The sequence below is a fragment of the Parasteatoda tepidariorum genome, unplaced genomic scaffold (genome assembly GCF_043381705.1).
Source record: "Parasteatoda tepidariorum isolate YZ-2023 unplaced genomic scaffold, CAS_Ptep_4.0 HiC_scaffold_343, whole genome shotgun sequence".
Lineage (NCBI taxonomy): Eukaryota > Metazoa > Arthropoda > Arachnida > Araneae > Theridiidae > Parasteatoda > Parasteatoda tepidariorum.
The window spans coordinates 3,266-18,382 of NW_027261678.1; the positions used below are offsets into that span (position 1 = coordinate 3,266).

General features: G+C 27.6%; 1 protein-coding gene across 1 annotated transcript; it reads right to left on the reverse strand.

The window, feature by feature from the left end:
• Positions 1-4,861: 4,861 nt before the first annotated feature.
• Positions 4,862-6,061, reverse strand: LOC122269855 (uncharacterized; the record flags this gene model as incomplete). Its single annotated transcript, XM_043044884.2, has 1 exon — positions 4,862-6,061. A coding segment is annotated over exon 1 (1,200 nt), but the record flags the coding sequence as incomplete, so codon positions are not given.
• Between the last annotated feature and the right edge of the window lie 9,056 nt (positions 6,062-15,117).

Consider the following 15,117-nt stretch of genomic DNA (forward strand, 5'->3'; position numbering starts at 1 on the left):
GTGGGGCAGTACTGTAGTGTGTCTCCCACTACAAAAATACAATTCCAATTCACTAGTATATAAGATATGTTAACTTGGTTCTATGATGGTGTACCTTTTCATAGATGAAAGTTGGCATTGTCTATAGGTTCTCTCCCCACAATAATCATATAAGAAAATAAGGTAATTTAAATGAATAAATGAAATTATGCATTTTACGTTAGTGTTTCTTTGGAACAGAGGTAGAAAAAAAATTCTTGTGTGAATTAAAAAAAAGTTTAAAGTATTCTTTTCGTAGCATAATATCTACAAAATATTACTAATCAATGATGCACTGCAACTTAATACATCACCCCACACCTAACTTGTGCGATTTTTAAGTTAAATATACCAACTCTTTTCTCATCAGGTGGCGCCACAAGCGATTTTTTGTTTTGTTTAACATAGCCATTTTTCTAAACCTCGATACCATTTTTTGTTCTTAAACCGATTAAGATAATATTATCCAGACAACTTTGCTCCATCGATACATTTATAACCGATAGGCTAAAATTTTTAATTTATTTTTAACTGAAAAAAAAATGGTTATGGTTTTTGATAGGATATCAAAAAAAGTTTAAATTAAAGAGATTGACCAAGATTGAGAAAAGATTCAAGACTTAAAAAGATTTAATTTAAGTTAATCTTAAAGAAAATTCTCCTATGATTAAATTTTATTTAGAAGATTAATTAAAGAAAGATTCATAGAAAAGTTGAGTAAAAATAATACTAATGTTTTAAACAGTTTATGGCTTATAGGATTACAATGGCTTATAGGATTATATTTTTTAGATATTTTTAATATAAAATATGCTTTATTTTTTTTAGCATAATGATTGTGCTGCTCAGTTTTAATAACACTATATTTCGATATTTTAATGGGATTTAGAACTATTTAACATTGCTAATCTGTACTTTAATAAAAAGATATTTAGTCGATCCTTATCTTTTCATTATTAACAAAATTAAACTTTGAAAGTAATACGACAAAACAACAAAAAATTCAATAATAAAATAAATTAAAAAAATATAAAGAATATTTTATATATATAATAAATTTTATATAATAAATTATTGCTATATAAAATAATATAATATTTATATTGTTTTATTAATAAATAATATTTTATGTAATAAAAGAATATTTCGATATTTAAATAGGATTTTGAACACTTTAACATTGCCAATCTGTACTTTAAAAAAAAGATATTTAGTAGTTCTTCATCTTTTTATTACTTACAAAATTAAACTCAAAAATTTTTACGACAAATGCAATAATAAAATAAAATAAAAATTATTATACGCATAAATCATTCTTTTTTATAATATTTTATGTAATAAATTATTATTATACAAAATATAATATTTTATTAATGAATAATATTTTATATAATAAAAGAGCAATTAGCTATTTTATTGGGATTTTGAACACTTTAACATTGCCAAACTGTACTTTAAAAAAAGATATTTAGTCAATCCTTATCTTTTTATTATTTACAAAATTAAATTCGGAAAGTATTACGACACAACAACAAAAATTACAATAATAAAATAAAATAAAAAATGCAAGAAAGAATATTTCATGCACATAATAAATTTTATATAATATTTTTTGTAATAAATTATTGTTATATGAAATATAATATTTTAAATTTTTTTATTAATAAATATTATTTTATATAATGAAAAAGTATTTCGATATTTTAATGGGGTTTTGAATACTTTAACAATTCCAATCTACACTTAAAAAAATAGAAGATATTGAGTCGATCCTTATCTTTTTATTATTTAAAAAATTAAACTCTGAAAGTAATACGACAAAACAATGAAGAATGCAATAATAAAATAAAAAATATAAAAAAGAATATTTTAAATACATTATAAATTTTGTATAATAATATTTTATATAATTTTATTAATAAATAATATTTTACGTAATAAAAGAATATTTCGATATTATAATGGGATTTTGAACACTTTAACATTGCCAATCTATACTTTAAAAAAATATATTTAGTCGATCCTTATCTTTTTATTATTTACAAAATTAAACTCAGAAAGTATTACGACAAAACGACAAAAAATGCAATAACAAAATAATATAAAAAGAATATTTTGTACGACAAAAAAAGCAGGAAAAAAACAATTTCGCAGAAACATCGCTGCCATTCTAAATTGTTTATGTAGTGATTTTGAGTTGAAATATTTATTTGGAAAAAAAAATGTAGTATAATGAAACATCCTGAGAATCTAAATCAGGAAAGTAGATTTTTATTACTTCGAAAAAGCTAAAAAAAAAAAAAAAAAATTAANAATGAAAAAAAAAAAGACTTTTAAAAGAATAAAAAAACTTTGTCATTTTATTTCATTTATTTGGGCATCGTCCAATAGAAATGCATCACGTTAGTCAGTAAAAACGTAGCATGAGATCGGAATAGCGCACTTTATATTATTTGAAAATTGAAAGTGAATAATATTATTACTTTTAGGCGTGCTTTTTGTCATTAACTCTGAGCTACCGACCGGTCACACGTGTCAATTATTATGGATTCATAAATTGCTTTACGTTTAATAGTTTTTTTTGTACATACTTTAACGGCAGGTAAAAATACCGACAATTTTTTTATTTTACTAAATTGCTTTAGAGAAATTATAAAAAAAGATTTTTTTCTTCAATTCGCATTTATCCTATACAATACAGAATTGTGCTCACATTCGATTTTAATTTATTAAAAGTATATTCTATTTTATTAGTATATTCTATTTTAATTTAATCGATAATGTAAAAAAAAATGAACGAACCAAAATTACACTGCTCGAAACAAATTATTTTTAGCAGCGTTATTTTTTAGGAGAAGTAGTTTTGAAAGTAACATTAAAATGAAATAAACTAAATTTATGTGTTACAGCTCTACGTTCTAATTTTGTCATATGAAGAAAAAATTTGTCAGAGGGAATTTATGTATCCTTTAGGACAGCTTTAGTCAGACAAAATTTTCTCAAATTCGATTTTATATTTTTGTGTTTTTTGTATGTAACATAAATAATACGTTAAAATTGTTTCCCGAAAGTGAATAAATGAAATTGTGTGACATGCAGCATGTTCGTATTTGAATGAAAATATTTCCTTAGCACGGTGAATGCCATTGAGGTCACCGGTAACCTGCACTGAGTTTGTTTGTAGCGACACGGGGGTCACCGGTGACCGGCGAAGCCAAGATTATTAGAAACACATAATTCGAGACAATTTTTAATTTTTTCATATTATTATCGTTACTAAAATGGTTTGAAGAATTCAATGCAATTTAGAACACACAAAAATAGTTTTATTTCTATATACAGATATGCCAACTTGCTCCGGACAGCGAATAAATATTTTCAAGTGGTAGTTTATTAATTGTGATTCTTGGTTTAATAAATTCAATTTGGTATATTTTTATCCACCATAATTTCTAAACAATNGTTTTAAGATCTATAAATTTTGAAGTCTTCAAATTACACAAGAAAAAGCGATTCTTGTTTTTTTCTTGTTCCAGCCATTTGCAAAACTTTAATAGAGGAAAGGAAACAGCACCTTAAAAAAAGTAGTAACAATTTAGCACTCTTCTTTTCAAGTGCTATAAATATGATGAAATTAAAATTTTGTAAAAAAAAAATAACAGTTTGTAAAAAAAAATTATAAATTTCTTCAATTAAAAATGAAGAAAGAGATGGTGATTGGATTATCCTTAGCCTTTTTTTTAAACGAAGTAAACAGCGTTAAAATGGCGCAGCGTTACTTGTTCTAAGATCATCATGAAATAAACAATATTAACATGATAATAAGTAACTTAACACGTTGAATGCCATGGGGGTCACCGGTGACTGGCACTGAGTTTGTTCGTACCGCCAAGGAAGTCACCAGTGACCGTCGAAGCCAAGATTATTAGAAACACATAATTCGAGACAATTTTTAATTTTTTCATATTATTATCGTTACTAAAATGGTTTGATGAACTCAATGCAATTTAGAACACACAAAAATAGCTTTATTTCTATATATAGATATGCCAACTTGCTCCGGACAGCGAATAAATATTTTCAAGTGGTAGTTTATTAGTTAAGTTTTTTTATTCTTTTTGTAATTCTCGGTTTAATAAATTCAATTTGGTATATTTTTATCCACCATTATTTCTAAACAATTCGTAGGCTTATAAAATTCACCACATTTTTCTGTTATGTCATGCTAAACCTTTTAAAAAATTAGCAAAATCTGTCTAATATTTGCAAATTTAGTTTGTAGTTATTTACTGTTTGGCGAAACGGGCAAGTCATGTAAAATTAGCGTGGCATTCAACGTGTTATCACTGTCTAATACAGGGTTGTGGTACGTGCAGCATATATATACATGAATTAATGAATTAGATGCACCGACAATTCCAAAGGGTTGAAACGGGTATATATACAGTGGTGGCCAAAAGTGTGGACACTTTTTGAAAGTTGCATGTTTTTCAACTTTGTGTGCTTGTAGAATATATTAATTTTCACTTAAATACAAACGTTTACATATCAAATTGAAGGTAATTTAATGTAAAATTTAATAATANTGGCAATTCTTAACACTCCCCGCCGATTGGATGTTTAAATCCAATCATTATTAATTACAATGCTTATTACATAATAAAATAAAATGAAAAATTGACAATATTCATACAAAACATCAAATATACATACACGTAATTTCAACCTTACAATTATAATGAAAATTTTAACACAAGAATTAATATATAGGTAAAATACAAATGTTGCGTACTGATCTTTTAAGTATATTGCCTTGTGGCAAACGTATATTTACAACTCTTACCTTCCCATCACTTCCCCTAAATATTTCCTCAATTCTTCCTGTTAACCATTTAGTTGCTGGCAAATTCTCTTCTTTCACCAACACTAAAGTTCCAATTTTAACATTATCTTTACTGAACTGCCATTTGTGGCGTTCTTGGAGATTACTTAAATAATCTCTCTTCCAAAGTCTCCAAATTTTTTGAGAAATTTTAGAAATCTTTTCCCATTTACTGAGTCTATTTTCATTGATATCTGCAAGTTGAGGTTCTGTAATGGAAGTGATGGGTCTCCCAATAAGAAAATGCCCAGGTGTTAGGGTATCAAAGTTTTCGAAATCAGCTGACAATGGAGTCAATGGCCTGGAGTTTAATACTCCTTCAATCTTCGCTAAAACTGTAATGAATTCTTCCAAAGTAAAATTGGAGTTTCCCGCTATCCGTTTTAGGTGGAATTTAAAAGATTTAACGCCGGCTTCATATAATCCTCCAAAATTTGGTGATCTTGGGGGGTTATAATGCCAATCAATTTTTTCCTCGGCAAAATATTGAGCCAAAGGTTCATCTGGTGAATTAATAATTTTGAAAAGCCGTTTCAGTTCAGCGTCTGCACCCACGAAATTTCGTCCATTGTCAGTGAAAATTTTAGAGGCCTTACCTCTTCTAGAAAAAAATCTTTTCAAGCTAGCTATAAACCCTGTTGATGTTAAGTCACTTACAAAATCTAAATGTATTGATTTAGTACAGAAACATACATAAATTGCAACATATATCTTATTTAAAACACCTTTCCTTTGTCCTTTAAATTTTATATAAAATGGTCCACAAAAATCAATACCTGTTATGGTAAATGGAGGAGAAGGTTCGATTCGTTCTTTAGGTAACTGACCCATTAATTGTTGCTCTAAAACTGGTTTGTTTTTTGTGCACGTAACACAATTGTGTATTACCAACCTGCACAAATTTCTGCCGTTCACAGGCCAATATTTTTGACGTATTAAGTACAATAAAGTTTGTGCTCCGACATGTAAATATTTCAAATGAAAATAATGTACAATCATATAGGTTAAGGGATGTTTTGCTGGAAGGACAATTGGATGTTTAGTATAATCATTAACACTTGAATTTACAATTCGACCTCCAACACGTATAAGACCCTTTTTATCAATAAAACAATTAAGAGAAGACAATTTACTTTTACCTTTCACATTCTCACCTTTCATTAAAGCATTCAATTCTTCTAAATATTCACTTTGGGCAAATTTTAAGAGAAAAGTTTCGGATTTGTTCAATTCTTCAGAATCTAAATACCTACCTGCCTTGTTCTTTGGATTTTTACAGTTATANGATAAATTGCTTCTTTTTCATTTTAATTGTCTATCATTAGTTTATTTATAGAATACCTAGTTATTTCATTTTAGATAAATTGTTTATTTTACACTTTAACTGTCTCTCATTAGTTAATTTATAGAATACCTAGTTATTTCATAGAATAACTAGTTAAAGTGTCAAATTAATAACATATTACACACTTTAACGGACACGATCAGTTATTTCATGGAATAACTAGGTATTCTATGAAATAACTGCATTATATACTTTAACGGTAACATATACATTCTTCGAACTTCAAACGTACTTTTCAGAAAGCAGAATTTTTTAATTTCTGTAATTCAATAAAAATGCATGTTGTATGGAAATTTTCAAGCCTTATATCATTTTCATATTTCTAAGATATAATTTTCATAGTAAAAGTTAATTTGCATTACTGTCAAATGAAAAAAAAATAGTAGTGCCTTTACATAGAAAAATTCAGTCTTTTCTCGACAATGGATTACATTTATCTTTGAAAATAAAAACGGGTACAACAAAGTATTTTCTACATCATACACTTGAAACAGTTTAAAAAATATCTGCATTGTTCTTGCTTATTATTAGAAATGCGAAGTTTACAGTTAAGAAGCGATTGTATTTCAAAATGTTTTTTTAAAGGTTTAACTAAAAATATTTCCAGAATTTCACAAAATATTCATGTTGAAATTTAAAAAAAAATATTCCTGAAGTCAACTATTTTCTCTGGTAAAAAAAAAAATGAAATAGTGTAATGAGTATGATTTTAAGTTGACTTATTGTTAATGGTATGAGGCAAAACTTCTTGTTTATTCATGTAAGATAATTTAGTCTTTGCTTTAAAATATACTAGTTTCATTTATTAAAATAGATGGAACACGAAAATAGTTTTTATCGCACTTGTAACGCTTCTAAAATGTTCGTTATACATTTTTAAAGGGCGTCGTATAAAATTTTTTCGCGTACCTAATGAAAAGAATTTGAAGCAAACTTTTTTTGCTCTTTATTTTTATTTCTTTCTTAAAATTATATTTTTACAGCGATGAACAATCATTGTTAGTTTAATTTTTTTAAAACTTCATTTTTCTAATTCCGCTTTTTTCATAAATTGCTTAGGATAGTTTTTATTTCTTTAGAATATTGTTGAAAGTATGGCACGTATTTTTGTTATAATTCATTAAAACTTCGTAAATAAATTTTTAAAGTTGAACTTCATTATTTTATATGAAATTTTTCTAATTGACTTTTTATCGAATCAATTTTGTCTTTTTTTTTTAAATGAATTTTTTTTTCTTTAATCAAAATTATAATCATGTATTGTAAGGCATACATTCATAAGTGTTTTGCATATAAATTCAAACCTAAAATAAAATAGTGTTTAAAATGAGCAGTAAAAAAGTATTTTTTTAAATATCTAAAAGAAACTTCCTTTATTTAAAGTAAATATATATATATATATTTAGAATGTACCATTATTTCTTAAGTTATAAGATATTAAATTAAATCGCCCAGAAATTTAAGATACAATTGTGAAAAAAGTAACATTATGAATACCATGTAGAAGAGTATTTAATGGCGACAGCGTTTTTATTCATTGTAATGTATCTACCACTACAAAAGTATAATTCCAATTCACTACTATATAATGCAAGTTAACTCGATTCTATGTTAGGGTACCTTTTTATAGATGAAAGCTGACATTGGCGATAATTACTATCACCACTTTAGTGACTTTTGGAAGTGATGTGAACACACCTACCTCTACAGAAACGCCCACTTCGATTTGAACACGCCTACAAAGATGGATGTTCCCCATTGAACAATTGACTTGCTACTTGTGACTGTGACATTATCCACCTCCTCACGCTGTTGTTACTCAGTCTCGATCACACACAACGTCTGCCTGTATAGACTAGACTGCTAATGGCAACGCATGAGCGGCCACGACCGTGAAGCTCTTCCGGTTTCTCACAAACCAGCAATAAATCAACCAGTGGTATCCCGTTTCACGAATTCTATCCCAGATGAAATTTTGTTGGGGGAGTACTGTAGTGTATCTACCACTACAAAAATATAATTCCAATTCACTAGTATATAAAACATGTTAACTCGACTCTATGGTAAGGTATCTTTTCACTGACGAAGATTGACATTGTCGATAACTACTATCCCCACATTAATTGTCAAAGATAGGCTTAAATGAAAAGCTTAATTAATAATCATATCAATAACTTCAACATTACTTTTGTAATATCTTTTCGATGAACAATATTTGCTGCTCAGCAAAATGTCATAAGTAATAAATCCAATCTTGATAAAGATAAAAATGATTTTAGCTTTCATTTAAAAAAAAACAAAAAAGCATTAAATGTTTTTCTAATAATAGACGACGGGGCCTTTTTCCCTTGTTGAATTTCCATTATAATGAATAGATTTTTTTCTATTTGTTGCAGTGGAAATGGGTTTCCAATTCCTTTAATTAGTCAAAATCTAGATTGTAAATATTATAATTGATTTCCTCTAAAATTACTTCCAGTTTAAACTCTGGATTTCAGCCAAAAGTGCTGAAATATCCCCAATCATAGGACATTGATATTAACTGATAGTACATATCAATAGAATCGTTTATTTTCTTAATGATTCCTTCAAAAGTAAAATATCTAATGTATTTGCAATGAGAGCAATATTAAAAATTGTTAAGATGAATATGCATTATTTTCTATTCTAATGTAGAAGGCAACGAAAAGGAAAACACAAAACAAATAAATATAACTAAAACTCATGCTTTATGGTTTCATTTTAAAAGTTTAAAAAAAGTAACTTGAAATGCTTTTGTTAAAAAGCTATCTTCTGAGTTATAGAGCATAGTTAAGAAATGTCTTGCTTTAAAGATCGAAAAGAAACGTGAAAAAGTTATCTTAAACAAAGAAACATCAAAAAGTCATCAGGTCGATAGAGCGAAAACATCTTATTTTGCATTTATACATAAACTCATCCTTTTTTTTGTCATTTTGGTAAAGATTTATAAGATAATTTTCTCTTAATTGTTGAATTTTTTGTTATTCTTAAGTTTTTAAAACATTAAACTATTTTAAGCTATTATTGTAGAAATACATTGATTGCATTTAATGCCCAATATTGAATTTGAAATTTTGAATTTATTAATTTTTCATGATCAGTTGTCATTTGTCAATGACAAAAATGATTCTGTAGTAGCTTTTGATTTCTATTGGTACTCTTCTTGTTTGTAATTTTATACGTCATGTGCACTTATTTTAAACAATTTAATCGTCGAAACGATATTACAAAGTTTGGTTTCCATAATTAATTGTAATTTTGAATTTAAAATTGTGTCATGAGCCTAGTGACAAAAATTATCCTGTAGTAGCTTCTGATTTCTATTGGTACTCTTCTTGTTTGTAATTTTATACGTTATATGCACTTATTTTAAACAATTTAATCACCGAAACTATATTACAAAGTTCGAATTCCATAATTAATTGTAATTTTGAATTTAAAATTTTGTCATGAGCCCAGTGACAAAAATTAGCCTGTAGTAGCTTCTGATTTCTATTGGTACTCTTCTTGTTTGTAATTTTATACGTCATATGCACTTATTTTAAACAATTTAATCGTCGAAGCGATATTACAAAGTTTGATTTCCATAATTAATTTTAATTTTGAATTTAAAATTTTGTCATGAGCCCAGTGGCAAAAATTATCCTGTAGTAGCTTCTGATTTCTATTGGTACTCTTCTTGTTTGTAATTTTATGCGTCATATGCACTTATTTTAAAGAATTTAATCACCGAAACTGCATTACAAATTTCGATTTCCATAATTAATTGTAATTTTGAATTTAAAATTTTGTCATGAGCCCAGTGACAAAAATTATCTTGTAGTAGCTTCTGATTTCTATTGGTAATCTTCTTGTTTGTAATTTTATACGTCATATGCGCTTATTTTAAAGAATTTAATTCTCAAAACTGTATTACAAAGTTTGATTTCCATAATTAATTGTAATTTTGAATATAAAATCTTGTCATGAGCCCAATGACACAAATTATCCAGTTGTAGTTTCTGATTTCTATTGGTACTCTTCTTGTTTGTAATTTTATACGTCATATGCACTTATTTTAAACAATTTAATCGTCTAAACGATATTACAAAGTTTGATTTCCAGAATTAATTGTAATTTTGAATTTAAAATTTTGTCATGAGCCCAGAGACAAAAATTATCCTGTAGTAGCTTCTGATTTCTATTGGTACTCTTCTTGTTTGTAATTTTATACGTCATATGCGCTTATTTTAAACAATTTAATTTTCAAAACTATATTACAAAGTTTGATTTCCATAATTAATTGTAATTTTGAATTTAAAATTTTGCCGTTAGTCCAATGACAAAAATGATCCTATAATATCTTCTGATTTTTATTGGTGCGCTTATAGTTTGAAATTTTATACGTCATGTGCACTTATTTTAAATAATTTAATCTTTAAATTACAAAGTTTGATTTCCTTAAAAATTTTTTTAAAAAACACTTTTGAAAATGTATTGTATACCACAGCTTACAATTTGTTGTATTTTAAATACAAATGCATTGAAGAGAACTGAAATACAATACTTTAAAATCAGCGCAACTGCGTTTCAAATTTCTCCTTAAAAACCCCTAATTTTAAGGAAACAAAAGAGTAGAGACAAAAATAAATTATTTATATTCACATTCTTTATTATTTTTGCATAAAAGTTATTTAAATTCAAATACGGTCTAAAATCGTGTAAAAATCGATCGTTTAGAGAATGTAGGGTTGATGGGCATATATGGAAAACGTTTTGAATAAAAAAACTAAATTCTGTATATGTTAGAAAGGAGATAGCTATACTTTGTGACGACATCAGAGAATCGTTTTACATTTATTTGGAATTTAAACTGCTTACATCAGTAAATTTTATGCGATTATATAGAATCTACGACATATTTTCGAATAGTTTTGAATATTGTTCTATCTATGAATGATAATACTCTTTTATAGGATTTTGAAAATGTAATTTTAAATTTAATACTTGAAAAGGAAAGAATTATATATTCTCTTTAGTCGAATGACAAAATGGTAAAAACGGTAAGAAAGTTCTAAAATTGGATAAAATTTATTTAAAAATTTACGTTATAGTTAATCTTACAGATGTCGTCGTATGTAAATACTTATCAGTTCTGGCGAAGTATATATCTGGTATAAAAATATAAAGAATGCCTCTCATATAAGTCCTATGTGGATCGTTAAGAATAATTTCAGTAATTTAATATTTGTAGCGCTTAATATTCCGTAATGACCGCCCCTAAAATGATTTTTCAAAAAAATAATCAGAAATTAAGTCTTAGCCATGGAAATCGATTTAAGTCTATTTCAGCAATGGCCGTACAACGCATATTCCGCACCCAGCTCACACCGACCACAGTGCTGTAGTAAAATATTCAAAGTGGTAGACCGATCGATGGTTAGTGTTCGCTAGCTGTCAGGTTAACCGTGGGAGGGTTTCTCTCTCCATATAACCCAAATGCAGGTTGGTCCTTCAAAGAGTTCTCCACGAAGGCAAATTTATCCTGATACTGGATCCAGAAGTTTCCTTGTCTTTTGCCTTGGGTTCAAAATTACCAGGTTACGAAAGTGAAGATTAGTAATCGTTAACCCAAAATTGGATCGGCTGTTTAACGACAGTTATAAAATAAAGTATATTTTGAAACTAATCAGAGTCAAATCAATAAAATTTTTAAATGAAAACATTTTTAATTTTGATCCAACAATCAGTTAATCGTCAAGATACAAAAATGATTGTAAAACAATCTTTGGGATTGGGTTTGCAAAGTGAGCATTTCATAAAAATGATTGTGTCAGAGAGAATTAACTCAAATGAAAACTTTGAAAATGCTCCCTTCATCTCTATGATAGAAAACTATCGTATGAAAATATTAACATTTAATATTATAACAATGATCCTTATCATTGTTATTCTTCTTCATAACAATGATCCTTATCATTGTTATCATTATTCATAGCATTGATCCTTATCATTGTTATTATTCTTCATAACAATGATCCTTATCATTGTTATTATTCATAGCAATGATCCTTATCATTGTTATTATTATTCATAGCATTGATCCTTATCATTGTTATGAACTCTCAGGCAAAAGTTTTTCGCTGAAACCGCGACAAAACTCTCCAGCACTAATATCTTTCTGTAAGATACTTTTAATAACACCAAAAATATATGTTATTTATTTAAAATAACAAAACACTGTGCTGACAAAAAAAAACTACTTTTTTTAAAAAAAATTAACAGGTAAAATTTTTTTATTTTAATATTACGGGTAATATTCTTGCATTTTTTTTTTGGTCGGAAATCACAAATTATTCCCTTTACATTTCGTAAAAAATCATAACAATAAAAAAAATAATTAAAAGTCATGAGATCCATAGCAGTAATTGCCGAAAAATATATCGACGTTGAAATCACGCGAATCGCACTCCTCAAATGCTTGTTTCGTTTCGAGATTAGGTTGTTGTAATAAGTATTATTGTATAAAAAATATCGGATTTAAAAACTATGGAGAAATCAAATAGCAATAACTGTAAGAAAATTCAATCGAATTATTGCCTTGAAAAAGTATATACTCAAATGCACGATTCGAAATTTTCCATATTATTCGAAATATTTCGGGATATTTAAAATCCACATGAAAATCAATATCAACAGTCGAAAATACAATCGAAACATTAGATCGATTTACGATAGTATTGGCGTAAATTGAGCGAGCCAAAAAGTGATTACCTTAAATGCATTATTCAAATATTGCTTGTAAATTTCTGAGAAAAAGTAATTATTTTTACTTTTCAAAATAAAAATCATTCTGCAAGAACTCCGCGGCATTCTGCGACAATTTCGCCGCGTCGCTGCGATTCTACCACGAGGGTTATGAAATACCTAGGGATCCTTAGGCATTTCATAACAATGATTGTGTTAGAGAAAAGTTAACTCAAATGAAAGCGCTGAAAATATTCCCGTCATTCTTATGATAGAAAACTATCGCATAAAACTATGAAAGGTAATTTTTGTCAGATTTATTTATATTAAAGAAATGTCAGAAGCGCCTAAGGATCCCTAGGGTTGTGTTCCACGCTTTTTGTCGAATTAAAACTCAATCTACATCAAGTATACGATGATCGCCATCATTTACGAGTTATTTGAAGCATAACTCTAGCTTCTGCATTACTTTTCTCTCATGCATACAAAACTCCCATTAAAATGATTCTTAGCGCGAATGTAATGATTTCTGAGCCATTGCCTCGGAAATTGAACTAAATGCGCCAGGAATTTCTCTGAATAAAATATGCTGCCTTATTTAAGTTGAAGATAGATAAGAAATAGGAAGCGCATGAAGAAATAGGGAAATACAGTTGGAAGAGTTATATAGAAACGAAAATGAATTTCTTTGAATATTAAAAAGCTACTTTAGTTAAATACCCGTGACAGAGAAAAAAGGTTTTATGCATAAACAGGGTGTGTCTCGTTTTTGAAAAGTGATAAAAGGTGCGTATTTTTGAATTACGTTTTTTAAAAGCACCCAGAATAAACACCTTTAAAGGTGTTTATTCTTGGTGCTTCCAATCCTTTAACCCCTTCCTTCTCGCTCCCGTTAAAATGACGGGGTGAGGTTTCGTCTTCTATTTCTGGATCCCATGATATTGACGGGCTGGAGTGTTCAGTAGTAATGTGCCAATAAGAATAAAACTAATCCATTTCTTCTGCCCGGAAAGCATTTTATTTCTCATTTTACACACCAGATGGCAGTACCAGGATATTTTTTAAGGTATTTGTAGATAGTTGGTTTATTTTAAACTAGATTTCAGCACTAATCAAATACGTAATACAAATACAAAAGACAAAAAAATAGGCACTTTTGTGACCGTTTTCTTGAAAATTAACCGATCGTTAAGGGGTCAAAAGGATATTTTTTCTTCGCCGTCTCGATTGTCGTTCTAAATTACAAAAAATGCTTGATTTTCATAGTTTTCTCTGTAATACTTATCAGAAACTAGTAACTTTATCGTGATTGTGTAAAGGTTATTAGATTGTTTCTTAATTTCTTTTTTGATTTTATGTTTATAAAGTAAGAACTTTAAACGAAAGAAAAAATAATTTTTATTAATGCACCAGATCTTAATTAGGATTTTTTTTTTTTTGGAAAGCGATTAGAAATAATTTTTGAGCACTTAAAAAGTACTTAAAATGTGCTTATTTTTTGTTGAAAAATCTGTTTTCGCACTCTGATAAAATGTTCTCTAGTCCATTAAATGGAAAAGCATGTTTTGATTCAATAAAATTTGATTTTTTATACTGCCTGCAAAATGGCTTGAAATTGCTTCCAAAGCACGAGTTAAAATTTTTCTCATAAAGTAATCAACTTATTTTTTATATAGCAGTGTTATTTAAGAGAAATTTGGATTCGTTAGTGGACCTAACATGAATCCTTTCATATCAAAACGAAGCATTCACTTTTTCTAATACACTTTACACATTTTTTCTTACGAGAGTCGACGACGTTTTTAACAAATAAATTTTGACTTATTAAAATATATATACTAGTATATATATATTAAAAGATATATATATATATATATTATTGTAGATAGAATTATAACTCATAAAATAGTAATTTAAATGTTCAATAAATTTTAATTTATTGAAAGACAGTTTCTGTGTTGATTTTGTGCCACAATGTTTACACGGACCTTAGACGATTTCCGAAAATGAAAGATTTTTCACAAAATTACAAAAAACAAGACCTTTTACAGAAAACCTAGATATACCACTAGTTTTTGTGATTTTCCCTAAATCAAAAATTTTACTTTTTTTCTCACGATATTGC